We start from the raw sequence: 19,733 nt of genomic DNA, 5'->3' as shown, positions 1-19,733 counted from the left end.
ATATATGTTGTTATAAATAAAGAGCAGATGGGGATGGATATATATAGATATATATCTATATATCTATCTATCAATGGAAGTGAAAGAAAAAGAGGATATTTTGCGTATAAATTCATGCTAGACAGTTACCTTCAGCTGCAACAGCTCTTCAAGGTCTTGAATCCTCTGTGCTGCTCCTCTTCCCCTTCCGCTGTTGACTGGGGACAGAGACCTGGACCGTTGCACAGGTGCATCCTGGGAGAAATAAGCAAAGAACGTGACCTACAAATGCAAGCACAGACTGGCGCAACAATTACCATCTGTATAAAGCCAGAAGAATAAATGGCAATAATGGAATGATTCCCATTCCTCGCTCACCTTGAGCGAAACACATCTTCGACACACAAACAGACACACACAAACACAAACGTGCTACCAGAGGAACAAAGCTGCAGCAGCGGTCCGCAGAACCCGAAAGGAGGAGGTTCAGATTTGCGTATGTGCGTATTAGGAAGCAGGAGTTGCAAGCTGAGAGCAGCAACGGTTTCTCCCTGCGACTGGCCAATGAGTATGTTCATTTCCATTTACATTGTTTCTTTGACAATAATGATGTCCCATTAGGGGAGACTAAAGGGGCTATAGATTCCAGAATGTGCTGGGCTTCATTACAAGAGGTGGGCAGGGAGGCCGCTCTAATTGCTCTACCAGGGGCCTCCAGGTTACACTTGATAGGACAACTGGTAAAGCTGCCGATTGTGTGGGGGGGAGTTTGCTCGCCAGCCTCTTCTGTAGAAATAAATAAAGAAGTGGAGAAGTGCTGGGGCCGCACAGTAGAAAAGCAGTGGGAACAATATGCTAGTAGAATGTGAATATGAGAAGATATGAGGCCCCCCCCGCTGTGCCAAGCAGGGCTGACCAGATGGCAGGCTAAAATATGCAATGTGACTAAACGTGTAACAGTCCTTGGGCTGGGGCGGGTGAGGAGTCAAGGAGGTGGTGGAGTGAGGAGCATTAGCATACGACGGTGGATCAATAAGCACGGTCCCTCGAAAACTGTGCTGTCGATTAAAGTTATAAAACTTTAGATTTCAGCCCTGGCTAATTTGACAACACCTGTGGGTGCTGGTAGAAACAGCAATGCAATTTAATAATACAGGTCCCACAGGTCCATTCAAAATGATACACGTAGCAGCCACTGAAGGCAGCGAGCATGCCAGGAGGGGCTACTAAGCAGCGCAGGAGCAACGCATGTTTAGTGCAATCTCAAACAATAGCGTGGCAAATTAAAATACGGGCCTCGAATAATTACCAGAGATGTGGACAACAGGAAACAAAGACACGTCCCAAATTTCATGTTTGATTATTTGGATTTGGATTTTTCTTGGACCGCTGTTAGATACCGGATAGTGCAGACTGGGGGGGTTGAAGCACAGCCTGAACCAAAAGGCTTTTGTTGCCTTAACGTCACTGCAAACCAGAGTCTGAACTCCAACCGTGGTATCTGGTGTGGATATCTCGCACGAGGCGAAGAAAGATGTGCCCCTTGCCTATATCAGCTTGGCCGCTGGTTGGTGGCCATGACCTGACCCGTGCAGCACACCCTGTAATGGCTCTGCAAACATGAGCGTGCGATGCAGAAAGAAGGGAGGAGGGCAAAGAGTGGAAGGGAAATGAAGAGAGGGGCCCGTATCTAAAGAGTGCGTGTGCAAGCAGGAGTAAAACTCTTATTTACTGAGGGGTCAGTGTTTCCGTCTGTAAAGCAAGGAAGAAACATTTCATCAACTGCCTTCCTCCTCCCTTCACCTCTTCTTTACACTCTCTCCATCTGCTCGGGAGAGGGATCACTGTCATCAATGGGCTTCTTTATGATTGCTGCAGCATGTCATGTGTGTGTCTGCAGCGCTCAAAGCTGAACTTGTTCAGATTCCTGGGTGAATAGGAATATTGTGCATGTACATAAGCAGAGGATATGACAGTAATAGATTGGTATACATGAGATGTTAACATATGGGTGCAAACACACACAAAGAACATGAAAAATACAGATTATGTATTAAATATGAACGACCAAGATGCCCTGTGGAACAGCTGGGTATGAGAATTTAGGATCGCCCTCTACGCAGGGGAGGGGCTCCAAGGTCAAGTAAGGGAAAGTTGTACCATGTAGCATGTTTGGCCACGGATCAGATAATGTGGTCCAAGCTCTGCGTCTTCTTTCCTTTAAGAAGAACTCGGTGAGGAATTGTGGGATTGGATATCCACACCCCGTAGAAGAGACCCCAAGAGAGCAATGGAATCATGATGTTTAGGAAACTTTGAGGCTGTGGCGTCACAATGAATGATACCTGCTCAAAAGGTCAAAGATTTGTGATGGGCTGCTGTCCCTTTTTGTACCCTTTTTGTACAAAATAACTACATTACGTTTAATAAATGTCAGAGCACAAATGCTTCCACTGAGGATGTAATGAGGACAGCTGTAAAAATCAAATAATGTGTCTTCAGGCCGGCTTCAGAGTGAGTGACTCCATCTAGAAACATGTCCTGCCAAAATTATGTGTGGATTACTGCGAAGATCAAAAGCTTCTTTCTTGTCCATAATGTACTGCTGAAGCGGTAAATTAGCCACTGCCTGAACCCAAGGCATGCGTGAAACCAGCAGCACACGTCGGCTTGGTCACAGTATGAGGGGCGTCTGGTCTGCGTGTGTGTGTGTGTGTGTGTGTGTGTTTGGGATTTCAGGACAAAGGTTGGCACAGACAGGGTCTGATGAATCACATGATTCTCAACAGACTATTTCCTTCACATCCCCTCTCTCTCGCTTTGATCTAATCTGAAAGAAGTGGTAAAAAAAAATGTGGGCATCTTAGTTGCTCACCCACATGTGATTGTAAATGACAGGCGTGTGCTATCCTACCTGCTGTCTTCTGGTGGAACTGGGGGATGTGCGTTGAAGCCTGGGATCTGAGCCTTGGGTGGAGGCCCGTTCAGAATCAGGGCTCGACCTGGGATGTGCCGCACCGACCCAACCTGACGCCTCTGTCTGGAAGAGAAGAGAGAGACTTGTCAGATGTATGGGTGAGTGACAGACGAGCAAGATCACGACAGGGCTATAGGTACGAAAATAAAAGTGAAAAAGCATTAGCTGCAGTCCGCTTCAAACTTAGTATGTCAAATAATAGACAGTCAAGTCTTCACAAACAGAAAAAGAAATTCCATCTTTGATCGACACTTGGAAGAAAATCAGCAGAGAAAATGCAGTAAATCACAAAGCCTGACAGTTTCATGTAGTTCAACATTTTAAACATTACACACTGGAAATCCAGTTGGCATTTTCATACACTGAAAACGGTAAGCAAATGTTTCATGTGGCCGTTAGATAGTTATCTGCTGCCGACAGCATTGGTGTGTGAGTGTGTGCTTGTAAAAATCCTGCCCCATCTATTCATCAGTGCCAGCGTTCAGCAGCATCTGCACATCTCAGCGCACAGCAGGGACGACCAAAACAAACTGAAGGGGACAAGGATAAAGCAGAAGGCCCTCCAACAGCGGAGAAGATTGTGACGCACGCACACACACACACATACCGGTACACGCACGGATGCAGGCGCTCGCGCATTTTATTTTCCTGCAGTGCAAATGCACAACTATTGAAGTTCTGGTGTCGCTTGAATGTGAAACTCCATCCTAAAACATCTGCCACTGCTTTTATGAGCATTTCTCGGTCCTTTATAAACATGTGTGGGTAGAGAAATAATTATTTTTAAAAGGAGAGGATATTCTCAACACACAACAAAATGTACCTTACGTATATTTTAACTTAAATATAATACCCTCAAACCTCTTCATACCTTAAATTCTCACCTTTCTTTTCCTTATGTCCTTAATGAAAGGTGTGAAACACTTAAAAAAGAAAATGGCATCACCTGCCGCAAACAGCAACACATTTGCGTTCGACACATCAAGTCGAAACCGACGCCTTCACAATCACTAGGAGGGCAGGCAGTGAGGCGAGCGGTACAAGATGTCATCACCTTTTTTGTGAACAACTCCTGATTGCATTATCAGAAGCCCGGCATCTGGGCGTGACCTTGTTAACTGCCAGGGTAATCAACTTTAACCAAAAGGGAGGAGAGGGGATGATAAATTATTAGTGAGGAAGATTTTGTTCATGTTTTATTAAATTGGCCTGTCAAAGGGGGTTGGGTCAAATTATCTAGGGCCTCGTTTATTGGAGGCTGGCCATATTGGCGCATCTGTTACAATTATTTATAATTTCTAGGCAGTCAGGAGAACGGAGCGGGTTTTTCGACATCAGCCACATAAAGGCAATTGAGAAATAAACTGGTGTGGGCGTGTCTGACGATATTTCCCTTCTGCAATCTCTCTCGTCACCTTCCTGATTTTCATCCAAACTAAGAAAGTAATGGAAAGATGTACTGAAATGGAAAATCTAAACATATAAACAAGCGGCATATTGAAAGGACCAGACATGAAGAGGGTGTGAGAAGAGAATAAGAGCGCATGCAGGTGCATTGGAGAAAAGAGCATGAGACTGGGGGCTGGTTGAGGGAAGGAGTCAGGGGGGGTAAAAGAAAAAAAAGAGAAAAGCCGGTCTTGGTAATTACTGAACAAGATTAGGTTCTTGGGGGAACTTGTCTGGCACTCGCAGCCCTCGCTGGTGAGGATGCGGCAGGCAGGACCATATGGAGGGAGGCTTGTGATTGCGCTCCCTGAAGCTCGTGACCCGTCTGCCGGCGAGCCCTCGAGCTGAATGTGAAATGAGACTTGCCAGGCCTAATGTTCTACACATGCACCATTTATGCCACAAAACAAATCTGATCACCGTTAATTATGTAGCAGCTAGAATCAGAGGGGCCCTGCCGCGCATACGCAGTTACATTTCTACGTAAATACATGCTCGTCTCTTTCGTACACGACCGTGAGAGAGCACTCACGATTGGATAGGCTTCAGAAGAGACGGCTATGAGGTGCCAGGCCCCCCCCACCAGGCCAGGTGCCCTTTGTATTCAAGATGGTGATTCATCAAAGAATGCATGTGTCGGTGCATACATGTATGAGTGCGTGATGACTTGCACTGCAGAGGAGAGACTTTACAGAAGGACAGCATGCAGTGAGTAGGATGTAGGGTGTGTGTGTGGGTGTACACAGGCCTGCGTCCTCCCACACAGCTTGCTTGACCCAAGTGTATGCGCTCGAACAGGCGAGTGCACGTATCTGCGGCGGCACATGGCTGGGCTTCATTAATGAGGCGAGCAGCGCTGCACAGAGGTTCTCATCTAATGAGAGCGGTCGAGATGGTAAAACACGCCACTGGAGTCCATGTCATTAGCGTGTCTCTGGCTCCGCACATGGCCCAGTTCCAAACACATGCTTGTACACAAAGTCACGTTGACGTCGATAGATGTCGAATGCACGGCGCATAAACGAGAAACGGCATCAAGTATCAGAAAGCGTTTGCCGTGGGGTAATTTTGAAGCCTTGTTTGAATGTGTGACCTTTACAGAATGATTCCATATGGAAAGGATGACTGATATTTCTGACGGGAAGAGGCGCATGTGAATAGAAGCAGCGTGGTCTCGACGGTTAAGCTAAGGGAGCGGAGTCAAAAATAAGACCAGCATGAAAGATGATGCAAACAATTAAATATGGCTTGAACAAGCGGTCCATCACACCCCTGAATGCTGCCATGGACAATTTAAAGTGCCCCCTTTCCTCCTACTGTGCCTTGAAAGGTCATAAACTCCAAGAACGTGAGTGATGCAAAGTATATAAAAAACACAGGAATCCCCTCCGGCTGACTTCATTCTGCTCATTTGAGAAATGTCCGTATTTTCTTTCCAGCATTAAGTGTACTCATTTTCAGCCAACGGTAACTATTAGTATGATCAAAAGAAACACCTCACCTAAGCAAAATGTGACCCGGCAAAAAAAAAGGGAGCGTCTAATGCACTTACTTGTGTGTGAATGTAACTCGCACAGTAATTATCCGTTTAAAAGCATTTGGAGTGGCAAACACAAATAATGAGCCGGGAGCCGTCCTTAAAAACGACATCAATGAGCTGAAAGAGAAGCAACATGTGGGCTTAAAAATAATAGAATAATATAAAATAAAATAAAAAAATAAAGTTTGGCCACCTTGTGGTTAATTTCCATATTGTTTAATTAATACAACCCATGAGGGTGCTTAGTATGCTAACACTTTTGCATGATATGCTAAAAGCATGTTAAAATGTGCATGTGATTGCATCTTGAAAAAGGAAACGTGCATCGATCTGTAACTGGTTCTGTTCTGTCTGGCAGTGTGGACAACGGCAAACACTTTGAACCCTCTGTAGCCTGAAAAGGCCGATTTGCACATGGAGAAAAGCATGTCAAACTTTTCTGGAGTGAAGATACACACCTCATTTTCTCTTTCCAATGCTGATGAGAAAATAACCAGTGCTTTGAATGTCTGCCCACACAATTACCAACTTACCACTCATTTAGTGTGGCGAAGATTCCAGAAAGCCTGGGGCCTGCAATGGATTCTAATGTTGGTATTTAATCACTACAAAGCCCTGACAATAGCCAAGCACCGGACTCCAATAAATTCAAACTGCAGTTAGGAAGATAGCTGGACACGATTACATTTCCATTCTTGCCATTTCGTGCACTAATGAGGTTTTGTGTGTCTTTATTGCGATAGTGGCCACCAAAACCCGGTAATCCAGGTGCCTGGTGATCGGCCAGGCCCGACGGCGAAAAGATCAATGAGTAATATTTTTATGTGAGGTAGACGCAACGGTACCTTATTTATAAGACCGGCAAGATTTTTAACTTATTTGGTTATTCGAGACGGCGTTCATCCTTCACTGTTAAATCTTTTTAAGCTTCCTGGTAAAGCGTTAACTTGACAGAATACAGGAGAGAACAGACACACAGCACAGCATGGAAGTACAACACACAATGGGTGTTATTCTTCTCACCCACCCACCTCCTTCACCCCCACACCCCTGTTCCCCACCACCACAACCCCAAAAAAAAAAACTGCGGGAGGGGTGTTCAAAGCCATCACTCTGGCCCATATTCAAATGAGCGCCGCGTCTCCCTCCTGGGCTCCCGTTGTGATCAGCACTTTGATCACCTTCGACAGTAACTTCCACCGAAACATTGAAAATTAAAATCAAATCTGCCTCAACAAGCCGAGCATTAGAATTTAACAGGTGTTCGAGAGGAAGTTGTTAGAGAATTTGAGATTACGTGCTCGGATACGCACAGCATCCACGCGGACACAGGATGTACGCGCGGATGCAAAAGCTGTCAGTGAAATTACAGAATGGGAAACAGAACGCTCTCCTGGCTGAGCGCTGTGCCTTGGGATAGCTGATCTGTTCACTTTGATGTCAGTAGGTATAAAATAAATCAGCCAGACGGCAGCTACATGTGTTCCGTAAACAAAAGTTAATACCAATTCTTAGCATACATTATGTACATGGTATTTTTTGTAATTCAATCCCATCTTTGATGTGTGATTTTCCAGTCTGACCTGCATGGGTGTGGAACAAACACAAGGTGGACGCTCAGTGTGATAAAAATCAATGCACTAAATATGCAACAGTCTTATTAATGTGTATTGACATTCACATACACACGCTTCTTATATGCACAGATATGAAAGCATCCCTGACACACACACGCACGCACACACACACACACACACACACACACACACACAGACCAGTGATTCCATCTTCCAAATGTAGTATTAATTACTGCAAAACACAGCTGTACTGTATTTAATGACTGACTAAATGAACCAATTATGTTTCACTACTGGTTAAATTAACAGGGTGAATTGGAACTCACTTAACATTTGAGCTGAAATATTTAAAAAAAATTAGTCTTGGATAGCACTAGTACAAAATATCAACCAATCAAGTAGCCCGAGGAGGCACAGCAATTACTCGATGAAAACTTTGTCTTCCATGAAGTAGCGTTATCCTAAAAGGAAGTTTAGACTGAAGACAAACTGCGGACCGTATCGAGTGCGCTACAGCGTTGATGGAATCCGACGCGTGGCTGAAAGGCAGATATAAATACCTGATACTCCTCCCAACTGCATCTCTGGTGACGTGTGGTCAGAGAAACACGCATCACTATATCAGCACTCTTTAAAGATCGCTTAGAATGTGGCGGCTGTGTTAGATTCACACAGCCTCTGAAGCCGAGGGGGCGATGATCCGAAGCGTGTGATCTAAAGCCAACCTGCTAACTGACGGATGAAGAGTTGATACGCCAGCGCCATCTTCAAGAACATTACTGGACTCCCAATTAATTCACCTCTCACCACCTCTTGTGTCCTTACTTTTTGACAGGAATGCGCTATAAGGACTTCCATGTGCTTGGGTAGGAGGACAGAAAAGGAAAAACAGACGTTGGACTGCATGCATGGCCGGTACAGCAAGCAAGAGAAGATCAGACGGATGAAAGAACCCGGTGCTTCGGTGGTTGATGGGAGTAGGGAAATATTAAGGGAGCGATTCTCAGTTTAAGACCAGCACAGCTCATGCTTGGGGCTCTTCGTTATTACAGGATCTATTCATCAGCCTACACATCTCATGCATGAACAGGTGATCAGGACATGCGCCATTGCATAATGTGTTTATATAATAATAATGTATATAAATATATATAATACGCTGTGAATCATAGACCCACAGTCGGCTTCCAAAGCCGACACAAATGCAACTTCAAAGTTCAGAACAATCGCTTGTAATTCACTTGATAAACTCATGAAGGGAGGGCATCTGTGGGAGAGCTGGTGGTGATTACCTTCACATTGGTTTGTCTGTTTGATGAGGAGGGAAGGGCTGTTTGCTGAGCCTGTTGCTGCTGCTGCTGGAGCTGGATTTGCTCCTGCTGCTGCTGCTGCAGCTGGGCCTGAATTTGCAGAATATCTTGGTCTTTCTGAGCCAACAGGTTGCTGAGCTCCTGGTGACTCTGGCGGAGGTTGCCCTCGCTATGAACGAGGGCCTGGTAGCACTGGCTCAACTCCTTGTACAACTTGCACACATACACAAATGGGGCAAAAGGTTGGACGAGCAAGCAGTAGGGCAGACTTCCTGCTCACAGTGGGTGTGGCCTGAATAGAGTTGAAGAGAGCAGTAATAATAATAATCCTGCGTTTGAGGTTTGTATGCGCATCACCTTCTGATAGGAGGTGGTGTCAGCGGTATGCGCTTCTTCTTGGTTCCTCAGGACTTTCTGCGTGTCCAGGTTGAGTCCTTCCAGCTGCTGGATCAGATGGTTCTGCTCCGCTGCATGTTCTGTGCTCTGCCTGTACAGGGTCTGCACTTCTGAGTAGTCATGACTACAAACACACACACACACACACACAGCAGAGCAGACATTACACAAAGTTATACTGTACAAACACTGCCAGGTTTCACACAAACCTTCGGTGTCCCAATGCGAAACAGTGCAGTATTGCCAAATTTCTCACAATGACAATCAGCATCAAAGTCTATTTTCTAAAATGTGCCGCATGTCCCAAAGAATCCGCATCAAGTTGCTGCACGAACACGCAAGGACATCTTTGATCACCTCGCTAACACCGGAACAACGCTCCACGGCGCCGGTGTGACTGACATGTCAGAGTGTTCCTGGCATTAAAACAGAAAAGTAGTTAAAAAAAGGTTGAGATTACCACTAAGACTCCTGCGGTTCTCACAGTCTCTATGATATCGACTAAAAGCTTATTCAAAGCCGGCCCCGTTTTCCCTTTACTCCCCCCTTTTAGAGCACATCCACTATGCAGGGCTTATCAAGTGGCTTTAGGTGAGCCTGAGTGGGAGGAACCCGTGTCGCCCACAAGCCTCGTAGTGTAGATATTCTGCTGCACACACCAACGCATGTGAGGGGATATGTATGCACAACTACGCAGGGCAGACACGCACTTCCTTTCGGTCATACGGTGATTTAAATATATCAGTATTGGTGTCAGCTGGCAGGTCTCACCGAAGGAGACCGAGTTGTGCCTCTTTGGCCGCCACCTCCTTCTCTTTGGAAGAGAGCTGGGCTGCCAGGCTGCTGGGACGGCTCTGCAAGCTGGACAACTCCTCCCAGGTCTTCTGTAGCTCCTTCTCCAACTCCTGGTGTGCAAAAGTTAAATATGTGGCTTATCATAGTAGCTTCAGCACAGAAAAGCTGTTAGGAAATAACCCATGAAGGTGAAAATGCCGTTTTGACCCTTCTGAAGTGTGTTTGTGCTGCGTTCATACAGTATGTCCTAGTCTTCAATCCACAGCAGATTAGTGAGGTCACATGCTTTACTGAAATCAGATTTCACAGCAACACAAAGTACTATTTTTAATCCTGAATAATACACAATATATGCAATTATACTGCCTGTAATGTGCCTGTAATGACAACTTTGTGTGTCTCTGAATGGACGTGTCCCCATGTAAACACCTTGACTTGGGCCTGGGCAGCTTCCCTCTGGCCTCGTTGGCAGTTGGCCTGTCTCTCTTTGTCCTCCAGGTCAGCTTTCAGGGCAGCGCAGCGGGAAGATAATCCCTCGTTCTCCTCTTCTACCGTCCGCACCACCTGCCGCTCCTCCTCCTCTTTCCTCTGACACAGAGTCTTCATTTCCTGGATAAGAGAGGTATGTGTGAGGAAGCGAGCGGGGGGGGGGGTTGCCGGGGCCAAATAAACAACGGTGACGGAAGGAGAGGAATAGAAAAGGATTCAAATTGAGAACGTGGGGGGAAAAAAAGCCGAAGAAACACAAAAAGAGAAGCTGCCCATGGGGTTGAGACTGAGATGAATATATAAACAGTGCCTGCCTGTTCTACAGAAGAACCCCCCCCACACACACACACACGGACCACTGATTGTCCAAGGTCACCCATGCAGTATGATGGGGCCCACGCGGCCAGATGTTTGCTGGTGTAAGCCGAGCCATGCTGCAAGAGCTGGGCTCATGCAGGTACAGGGGCCAGTCTGTCGGCTTTAATGACAGGCTCCTAATGAGAATAGTCCTTTCTCCAAGACTCATTAGACTCAACCCAAGTCTCCTTTGATGCTGTCCCCTGCAATTTCTCACCAGGAGACCTCGCCAAGACTGTGCAAGGAGCATTCCTTTATCAATTAATCATGACCGGGTCCCAGCTAACTATAATTAGGGCGAAGTCGCACCATCACATCATGCATACTTCTCACACTGTCCCCACTGAAGCAATCATTAAGTATTTATCTGAAAGTTAAGAGCGTGCTTTCCTTTCTCTGCGTCTTCCCTTTCCCTCTCACAGATATTATGTATTCTCTGGTGCAGGTAGCAAGAACACAGCTAAAAGCAAGACGGAGTGAGAAAGGGCAAGGGTGAAAAGCACAAAGACATCGAGATTGTGTTCAAGAGGGCTGAGCTCTTCTAAATGATTCAAATGCCCAAGGATAAAGCCACAGGGGACTCATCGTGTTCAGCGCTGCACGAAAAGAGGGACTTTTCGATTCCGAGTCCCAGACTGCCACATTAAATTTGCTCCGCCAACCTCAAGTTCTTGACTTTTATTGACCAGTTGTTCACGCAGAGCAGACAGCTCCTTCTTTATTTGGGCACCATCCTCGTCCACTTCCGTCCTCTTCTGTATCAGGCTGTTAATCGCCTGCTGCTGCCCTGTCACTTTCTGAGGCAGACGGAAGAGATTGAGAGAAAGAAAGAAAGAAAAAGTTAAGTAGGCCCATTAAGGTTACGTTATGCATTCTTGCCTGCATTCCAGGCAAGTCCTGGAAAAGAATCACATTAAAAAGGGAACGAATTACAAGCAACAAAGCGTTAAATATAAGAGGTAGAAAAGGGATTATTTTGATTTAGAAGTTGGGTACCTGACAATTAATTACATTATTGATTGTTCGACTGATTATTTTCTTAATTATTAGACATGTAGGGGATCAAAAATAAATATATACAATCATAATTTCCTACAGCCCAAGGTGAGATCAATAAGTGTCTTTTTTATAGCATTTTTAATATTGTAATTATAATATAATCAATATTTAAGCCCATATTCAAAGATACAAATTATCATCTTTGACAACCTGGAACCATCAAATAGTTTTAGACTTTTGTTTGAAAAATGACTTTCAACCATTTATCAATTACCAAAAGGCTTGCAGATGGATCCTTTTAAATGTACACATTGATTAGTTGATTGATTGATTAACAACAGCGCACACTCAGCTATCAAGATCAAACCGGTACGCTTAACATCTAGTGTCATAAAATATCACACAGCTCCATGCTGATCAAAATAATGATTTTTCCAAACCACACCGAGTAAAACGTGATTTTAATGACCACCTATTTTTGACACCGGTTCAAGTCGACTTCTTTTTACGTTGTGGCCTCAGTAGGAGGAGGTTGGTCTCTTAGTACTGCATCAGCTTGGTCTTGGTATTGGACGGTAATCCACAGCCTTCTGGGGGTACCGTACACCCTCCTCTCAAATAACACCGTGCTCTGGGATGCAATTAATTGCCATGTTGAAGGAAAAATCACTCCAATATATCCAGATAGTGGATTTAGCGTTCCTCGGAACTCCAAGCTCACCATGCTAAGAACAGAAGGGCTTTAATAGAGATTTACACGGGAAAGAAGAAAATAAATTCAAACGTTGATAATGAGCTCGGCCAGAATGATTTTGAACCCCAGTAGCACTCAATTGATAGAGGAGTATAAAGGGTGAAGTTAAAGGGTCTAGGACAGAAAGATTAGCATTTGAAAATTCCCTGTGTGATTCAAAAATGAAAGCTAATTATGTTGCAAAAAACAGAAAGGTGTAGCAAGGGAAAGGGAAACTATAGAACGGGAAGAATTAAAAAATTAGAAGTGGGGGAAAAAAATCCTTATCAAAGTTGGGGAGTGGAGATATTAAAAGGGAGTGGAAGAATCTGTGTGGTCTCGGTGGACCGTCCCATCTTCATCTAAAACCAATTAATCACTATTTGACCAAGAGTCCAGGTGAGATGATGGCCGTTGGAGGGGCAGATGGCACAGCACAGCGCTCAGTGTTCCTGATGAGATTCTCAAAAAGAAAAAGTTTCATCACACACTTTAAAGAGGAAACTGACACTTTCTAAATGCAGAGAAGAACATAAACATACAAATTGCATTTTTTTTTTTTAATGCAACGGATTCATCGGACCAACTGATTAGACACACATTGTTTGACATTTAAAAGGATTGTGAGAATAATACTTCAATAAACATGCTGGGTAACGCAGCACTTTGGGGTTTTGGATGAAGGAGTACTTTTGGCCTGAACAGATTAACAAGGCTTGTTTAATTATATAATTAGCTGTGCTAAATTGTCTGCCTGGAAGCTATTAAGTTTAACTTCAAAAAAACAGTTAAATTAGCGCAGATCACTGCACTTATCATTTTGCCAGAGCCTTGTTCAAATCAAACTAATTATTCTGGAATTTTCTTAAATAGACACCAGACCATTCTGGAAAATGTCACTTCTGGGAAAATCATGACCTGACAGGAAACGATTTAATTCCTGAGGTGGTGCTAAATTAATGTTATAAATACAAAAGTGCTCTATTTTGAACACAAAATAAACAGGCCACACTTACCTTCCCTTTTGGGCCTTGGTCAGATGAATTTGGCATTATTCTCACCTTATAAATAATTAAGTTCAACAGTATCTATGATCCCTCTATAATATTACAACACATTTTCACGACTTGATTTGCATGGGTGATCCTTCTTCATTACTTTATCTTAAATGAATAACAACGTTATTGAGTTCTAATTGCACTTAAATCAACTTACATGTCCTGAGGCTCTGCATGAATTCTCAAAAAAAAAAAACCCACAAAAAAGCACTTCTGACGGATAGATTGATCACTTTGTTCTGAAATTAGTTGTGATCACAAATCGTACGCTTGTGTTACAACTATAAGTGTTGTGTTGACTGGATCGGGATAACTGAGGAGGATATAATGTAAGAAGAAAAAAAAAGCCTGAAACACTGTGCAAGCTAATGACTCCACCACAGCCAGTCTCATTAGGAATGCATGTGATTCTGGATGAGGGACACTAATGAAGGAGACTGACAGATGCTTCAGTGAAGGGATGATGATTTGAAGTAAATTACATTAGTGATGTCATTATCATCAGCCATCATAGTATCAAGAAATATTACCCGATGGGTGGCGCAAAAGAAACAGGTAAGGGGAAGAACGAGGAGGAAATGTCAATTGTATTCTTTAATATTTCACTTGATGTTTAAAAATTTATATTTAGACAAAGTAGTACCAGTAAAACAGTCAGTTTCAAAAGGAATATCAAGCACGGCTACCTTTAGTAAAAAGCTGGTTACGTTTATGAGCGTTACTTGATTACAAATCCAAATCTTTCCAAATATCGTAAAGCCTCCAGTGCTGGTCTAAAAGCCAAATATATAAAGGTCTGTGGTCGGACCGAACTGTGCTGTACCTGCTCCAGCTCCTGTATGCTGTAGTCTTTGCACTGGAGGATCTCCAACACTTTCCTGTCTTTTATCTCCGCTTTATGCTTTTCTCTAGAAGATAACAAAAAAAGAAAAGAAAAACGAGTGTGAGTCGCATACAAATTGAAGACTAAAGAAAGATAGAGAGTGCTTAAGATTTATTCAATATCAACCGATGCAACATCAACAAAAAAAATACTGTTCATAAAAACATGGTCATTTTACCTTTGTTAAATGAACATTTACTAGTGAAAATGAGCCAAAACAGCTAATCAATAAAAACATTATTTTTTAATGTTTTCATTACAAACAGTAATGTGTCATCTACTCTTTTGATTAAAAAAAACAAACACACATTTTTAAAGCATTAGAATCGCTTACAAATTCTTTGAGTATGTGCCTTAAAATTGTTTTACTTCCCATAAAACTTCTAAATCAATATTTTAGTCGAAGCATCAATGAGTAAAATACTCAATTACTTATAAGACATCCAATGAAAAGGTTTGCAAGTGCGCCAAACTTTTCTCAGCGGCCCAAGAGCACTTCTTTTATCAAAATGAACTTTTAGGCAGAAACACCGCATCAGTTGGAGACCTGTTTGTTTCAGCTGTCTCGGGCCACCTGCCCCCCCCAATTCCCTCCACTCATCACTTGCTCCCACTGCACCTCCAATCTTTGAGGCATTTTCTCTTGTCTCTTTGCCTCTTCTGATCAGCCGTCCCCCCCCCAGAGAGGCACTGAAATAGGTATCCGGCATCCCCAGACAAGCTGGAACACAGGCTGGTCGAGTTACATCTGTGCTCATCATGTCCAGAGCAACCAACCAATCCAGTCCACAAGATCCACACAGGAAGGTGAGGGGAGGGTGAATGACAGTTCCCAGTGGGTTCCGGCGCTTGACTGGAGTCGACACAATTACCATGTCGATATCCTCCTGCGCATCGGATGATACAATGCACATGCACTCTCTGGGTGCGTGTTCTGCAACCAGTCTCAGCGGACCAGCGGACTTTGATGGGCTTTCCTCTGGGGTTAAAAAGGAACTGGAGAGAGACTGGAGGAAGAATTAGAGGCGCAGGCGCTGAGGAACTCTCTGCGTGCTCCGACTGCGTTTTACACTTATCAAGGTCTCATAACTGGGGGGAAACGTATGTGATACGCTCAATGACACAGAACAATGATTCTAAGATATCATCAAACTAAAATATGGATGGAATATAGATCTACAGTCCCTTCAATGGCAGATGGAACTCACAAGTAGACCCAGAATTCAAATCGCAGACACTAGCGTTAAAGCTAATTTAAAGCCTTTTTTCTCTCTCTCTCTCTGACAAATAAGAATATATTATATTTATCCGGCAGTGAATCCACTCGAAGCTGTTCTTTTCAGAAAGTTCCCATGCCACTGTGTTCGGTGTGGCTTAGCCAGCCTGTAAAAGAGGTCATATTCAATCTCACAATTTATCTGATAAAGACAAGCATTTGGCAGGAGTGTTTCAACTGCCCAGAATGGCTTCAGCAAAAGGGGGAGTGTTTTCATTAAAAGGGTTTCCATGGTGGAACTGCTAGACCGGGGATAAGAAGGCTTAAATCAGCATCTGCAACAGATTCCGTCATAACCCCAGTAGAATGGCCAAGGTGCCTTAAGCACCGCCTCGAATGACTTTCACACATATTTCCTCTCCTCGTGAGATAAAGGAATTTGCAGCTACCGAGCCCGTCAGGTAGCAATTTGAAAGATGAATCTTCTCACCGCTCAACGACCAAACTGACAGCCTGGGTCAAGTCTGGATTTGCCACTTGCAGGCGTTTCCATAGGGACCACACAAACTCCTTGTCTGCCTGTGAAAATAAAGGAATCAGCGAGTCAATAGAGCTGTTAATTGAGATAAATAGACTTGAAACGCAGCGAGGCCTGCAAGGAAAGGCAACATATCAGAAAAACAAAACTTGAAAGAGGATGCTCAGCGACATTAGCATATGGCAGAAGTCGATCAATAATTTAAATATCTTCTACAAAATAGTTTTTGATCCGGCCTGCCCTCTCTAATCATGACTGCAGATATGTGACCTTCGACTCAAGGGGAACAACCATTGACACTTGTCATTATGCACTATTTATGACCGGAGGAGAGCTGGGATTCGAATCAAAACACACAAATCACGCTTGCATCTTCTTCATTAATCAATTGCGCTTTGGATATGTTTTCCACTGCAGCTACAGAAGAACTGGCCCCAAAGAAACTCAAAACTGATGACATCTTCAAGAAGAAAAACCCAGCCAGCCCCTGACATATTTCCAATGCAAATTGTCTCGCTGCTTTTTCAAACATTTTTAAGCTACATTACATTTAATGAGGGACATCTAAAAAGTACATTTTCTGACATTAAAAGACAGAATTATACCAAATCGACTTAATATAAAATTATCTGATAAATTATGTTCACATCATCATAAGATAAAAGTCATCCCTCCCACTGGAATCTACTGGTCTCCAATTAGTACATGAATTTTAACCCCCTTTTCAAAAGTGCGTAATCAATTATTTATTAAAATGGCAGAAGTAGACCTTGATAAGACCATGAGCAGAACATACGAAGTGGAAGGTCTGTAGATCTGTCTCTGCGTGCATCTGCGTGGAAGGACAGACATCTCACAAATGTAATCCTGCAATTCTGCTAACATTAAAAAGCAACGTAGTTAACCTCAAACAGCTGCTCTCCCTGTGACCGGCCTTTGCCTTCCATTAGCTGTCCAACTGACAAGTGTTCAGTCAGGACACTCATCAAGAGCCCTCCCCTGCTGTGTGTGTACTTAAAAGATGGATTGAATGGGTGTTTGATGATGGCTGAATAATTCATCTCGTATTTGGCCACTGAAATACCGTGGGCTAAACGTTCCGAAGACAGCCACTGGAATTCTGTCCCACATTAATCATATCAGCAGTCTCTAGCAGGAACATTTGCTAGCCGGCAGATGAGACTCTTTGTAGTTAATGGCTGTACTGAAGTACATCTTGCCAGAGACTTAAGACATCAATGGTATTCAAATATCACTATTTTAATGGTACAGTAAAGGTCGCGATTAAAGTAGATAGAAAGAATTACTTATGTTCAACCAGAGACAAGCCCACCAAGGATGGCCTGGCCTGGTCAGCCAAATGTAGGGCAGCAGGGGAAGTGAGTGTGAAGTGAAGAAGGTTTGATAAACTCGTACTACAATGATGTTGCAAATTCTCATTTGCTCCTCAAAGTGTTTTAAGGTCAAGGCCCTCCTCAATCCAATCAATAAATGGTACTCTTATAAATGCTAAATATTAAGAGGGGGTGGTTCTAGGCTCTGGGAATATTTCTGCAAAATTCAGAAATACATAACTGGCAACATTTTCATCAGACAAAATGATTTACTGTTGCATCAAATGTCGGAGTGTTAGAATGATCAGATAAAACAAAGCCCAGCCTAAAACATCCAATTAGAAACAAATGAATAAAGTTAACATACAGCTTCCAACATTTACAAATAAATAAATGTACATTTCTAAAGCTAAACCAAATACCGAGGCTCCAAATATGTGTGACTTTTAATAGATGAGGGTTTTTAGATTAGTTATTTTAGCAGTCAATTATTCACATCCAAACTAGTGAACTGTGAGAAACTGAATTCTGTTCATTGAATTACATACAGTAGATATATATATATACTGTATACATCATTAACATTTGAAACAATGTCTCACATTGCGTACAAATGATGGAATGCATCCATCCTTTTTTTTTTTTTATCTCAAAAAACCCTGAAAAGTGAACCTCAGAATTGAAACTTTAGATGGGACAAATAAACAAACACACATGTGGCTACATCCAAATGCATCACAACAAATGTCCTTTCCTCAAATGCAACACATCTGTTGAATCTCACAGCCGTCTGCCTGCCTGTGCAACAACATACTGCGGATATGCAAAGTAAAAAAAAACACAGGATTACGTTATTATTTGAACACAAACAAAGGGTTAGGCTTAAGAAGCTTGCTGTCTGGTCGACGGGTCTCACGTTCTTCTATGGCAGATGTATTCATAATTATACATACCTGGCATTGCATTAACTCTTCTGATAAACTCCTCACTTGCTCCTCCAAGATCGGGATGTGACTGTCGGACATTGTGCTACTGCGTAGAACACAAAATAAGGCTATTAGTTCGCGTGCGCTCAATAGCAGTGGATGAGCAGATGACACGCAGGATTGGAGACGCTCCAAAGCATTTTACAAATAAGTAAATAATGCAACGTTAAACTCGTACAGTTTGTGTATTAATTGTGTCGCTAAAGGAAATAGATCTTAAGCTTATAACGCAGCTCCAATAACACGACAGCACCACGCTAGTCGTCGTAGCTAAGGTTAGCCTCCTCACAAATATTCCTACTTTCAGTGTCGCGTCCGGCGTCGACAGCCTGCCGTCGTAAAGTCAGCGCTCCAAACGAGGTCGCGGAACGCTTGAAGTTAAGATTTTAACCTGTTATCCACGAAAAACATTTCTTTAATAGACCATAACAAACTTTCACACCGGTGTCAATGAGTGCCGAATCATTTCAAACAAACCCGCCGTTTTCCTTTCCTTTCCCACCGCGTCATCGCAATCACGTCGTTTTACGACGGGTATTAACGACATACGGCAGGACGATCCGACTTCAATTTGAGAAGTCCATGTGTTCTCATTTATATTATTGTTAATGGCTCTTTATTCTTCCTTTCTTTCCAATAAGCAAGTGGGACACTTTATTTGAACGTGTAAGACTTATATTTAAATAGAAATATAGTTTTATCTACAAGATTAACAAGAACTAAAACAATAAAGACGGCTTCCTCAATGGCCTTTTCCTACAACCACACATTAATGCTTAGCCCTGTGTTTAAAGACTCAAATTATAAAAAATACTTTAACAAAATTTGCCAAGCATATGTCAATGAATTTGTTTATCACTATTTCTCTCGTAAGGAGTTCAATCAGTCCATGTCTCCTGCTGGCTCCTTACCAGAAGCACTTTTCAGCTGACTAAGGCCATTTCAAGTCCAAACCACTATGATTTATTGGTTCTGAATTATAAATAGGTTTATTGAAGGAATTCATAATCATCTAAATCTACAGATAGAGATGAAGCTATAGTATGTGCAGTGGCATGTGTTTGTTTGTGGAGTGTTCACAGGGGCCCACTAGGGTGTACATATAATTTCATTGTGTGTG

The 19,733-nt window shown here is 43.1% G+C and overlaps 1 protein-coding gene across 1 annotated transcript in view; it reads right to left on the bottom strand.

Annotated features, from left to right (window-relative positions):
- The window catches only part of cntln (centlein, centrosomal protein), a 62,455-nt gene extending 43,342 nt beyond the window's left edge, over positions 1 to 19,113 (bottom strand). The window contains exons 1-12 of the mRNA XM_068751343.1: positions 19,091 to 19,113; positions 18,915 to 19,004; positions 18,581 to 18,659; positions 16,246 to 16,334; positions 14,480 to 14,564; positions 11,529 to 11,663; positions 10,450 to 10,629; positions 9,997 to 10,130; positions 9,187 to 9,349; positions 8,812 to 9,042; positions 2,894 to 3,019; positions 130 to 234 (exon numbers count right to left, since the gene is read on the bottom strand). Of these exons, the coding sequence (XP_068607444.1) occupies positions 130 to 234; positions 2,894 to 3,019; positions 8,812 to 9,042; positions 9,187 to 9,349; positions 9,997 to 10,130; positions 10,450 to 10,629; positions 11,529 to 11,663; positions 14,480 to 14,564; positions 16,246 to 16,334; positions 18,581 to 18,652 (1,320 nt within the window). The 5' untranslated portion in view covers positions 18,653 to 18,659; positions 18,915 to 19,004; positions 19,091 to 19,113. The remainder of the gene's footprint in view (positions 1 to 129; positions 235 to 2,893; positions 3,020 to 8,811; positions 9,043 to 9,186; positions 9,350 to 9,996; positions 10,131 to 10,449; positions 10,630 to 11,528; positions 11,664 to 14,479; positions 14,565 to 16,245; positions 16,335 to 18,580; positions 18,660 to 18,914; positions 19,005 to 19,090) is intronic.
- Between the last annotated feature and the right edge of the window lie 620 nt (positions 19,114 to 19,733).

The sequence above is a fragment of the Brachionichthys hirsutus genome, chromosome 17 (assembly GCF_040956055.1).
Source record: "Brachionichthys hirsutus isolate HB-005 chromosome 17, CSIRO-AGI_Bhir_v1, whole genome shotgun sequence".
Lineage (NCBI taxonomy): Eukaryota > Metazoa > Chordata > Actinopteri > Lophiiformes > Brachionichthyidae > Brachionichthys > Brachionichthys hirsutus.
Note: the sequence above shows the minus strand (reverse complement) of the source record. Positions and strands in the feature narration are given on the sequence as shown.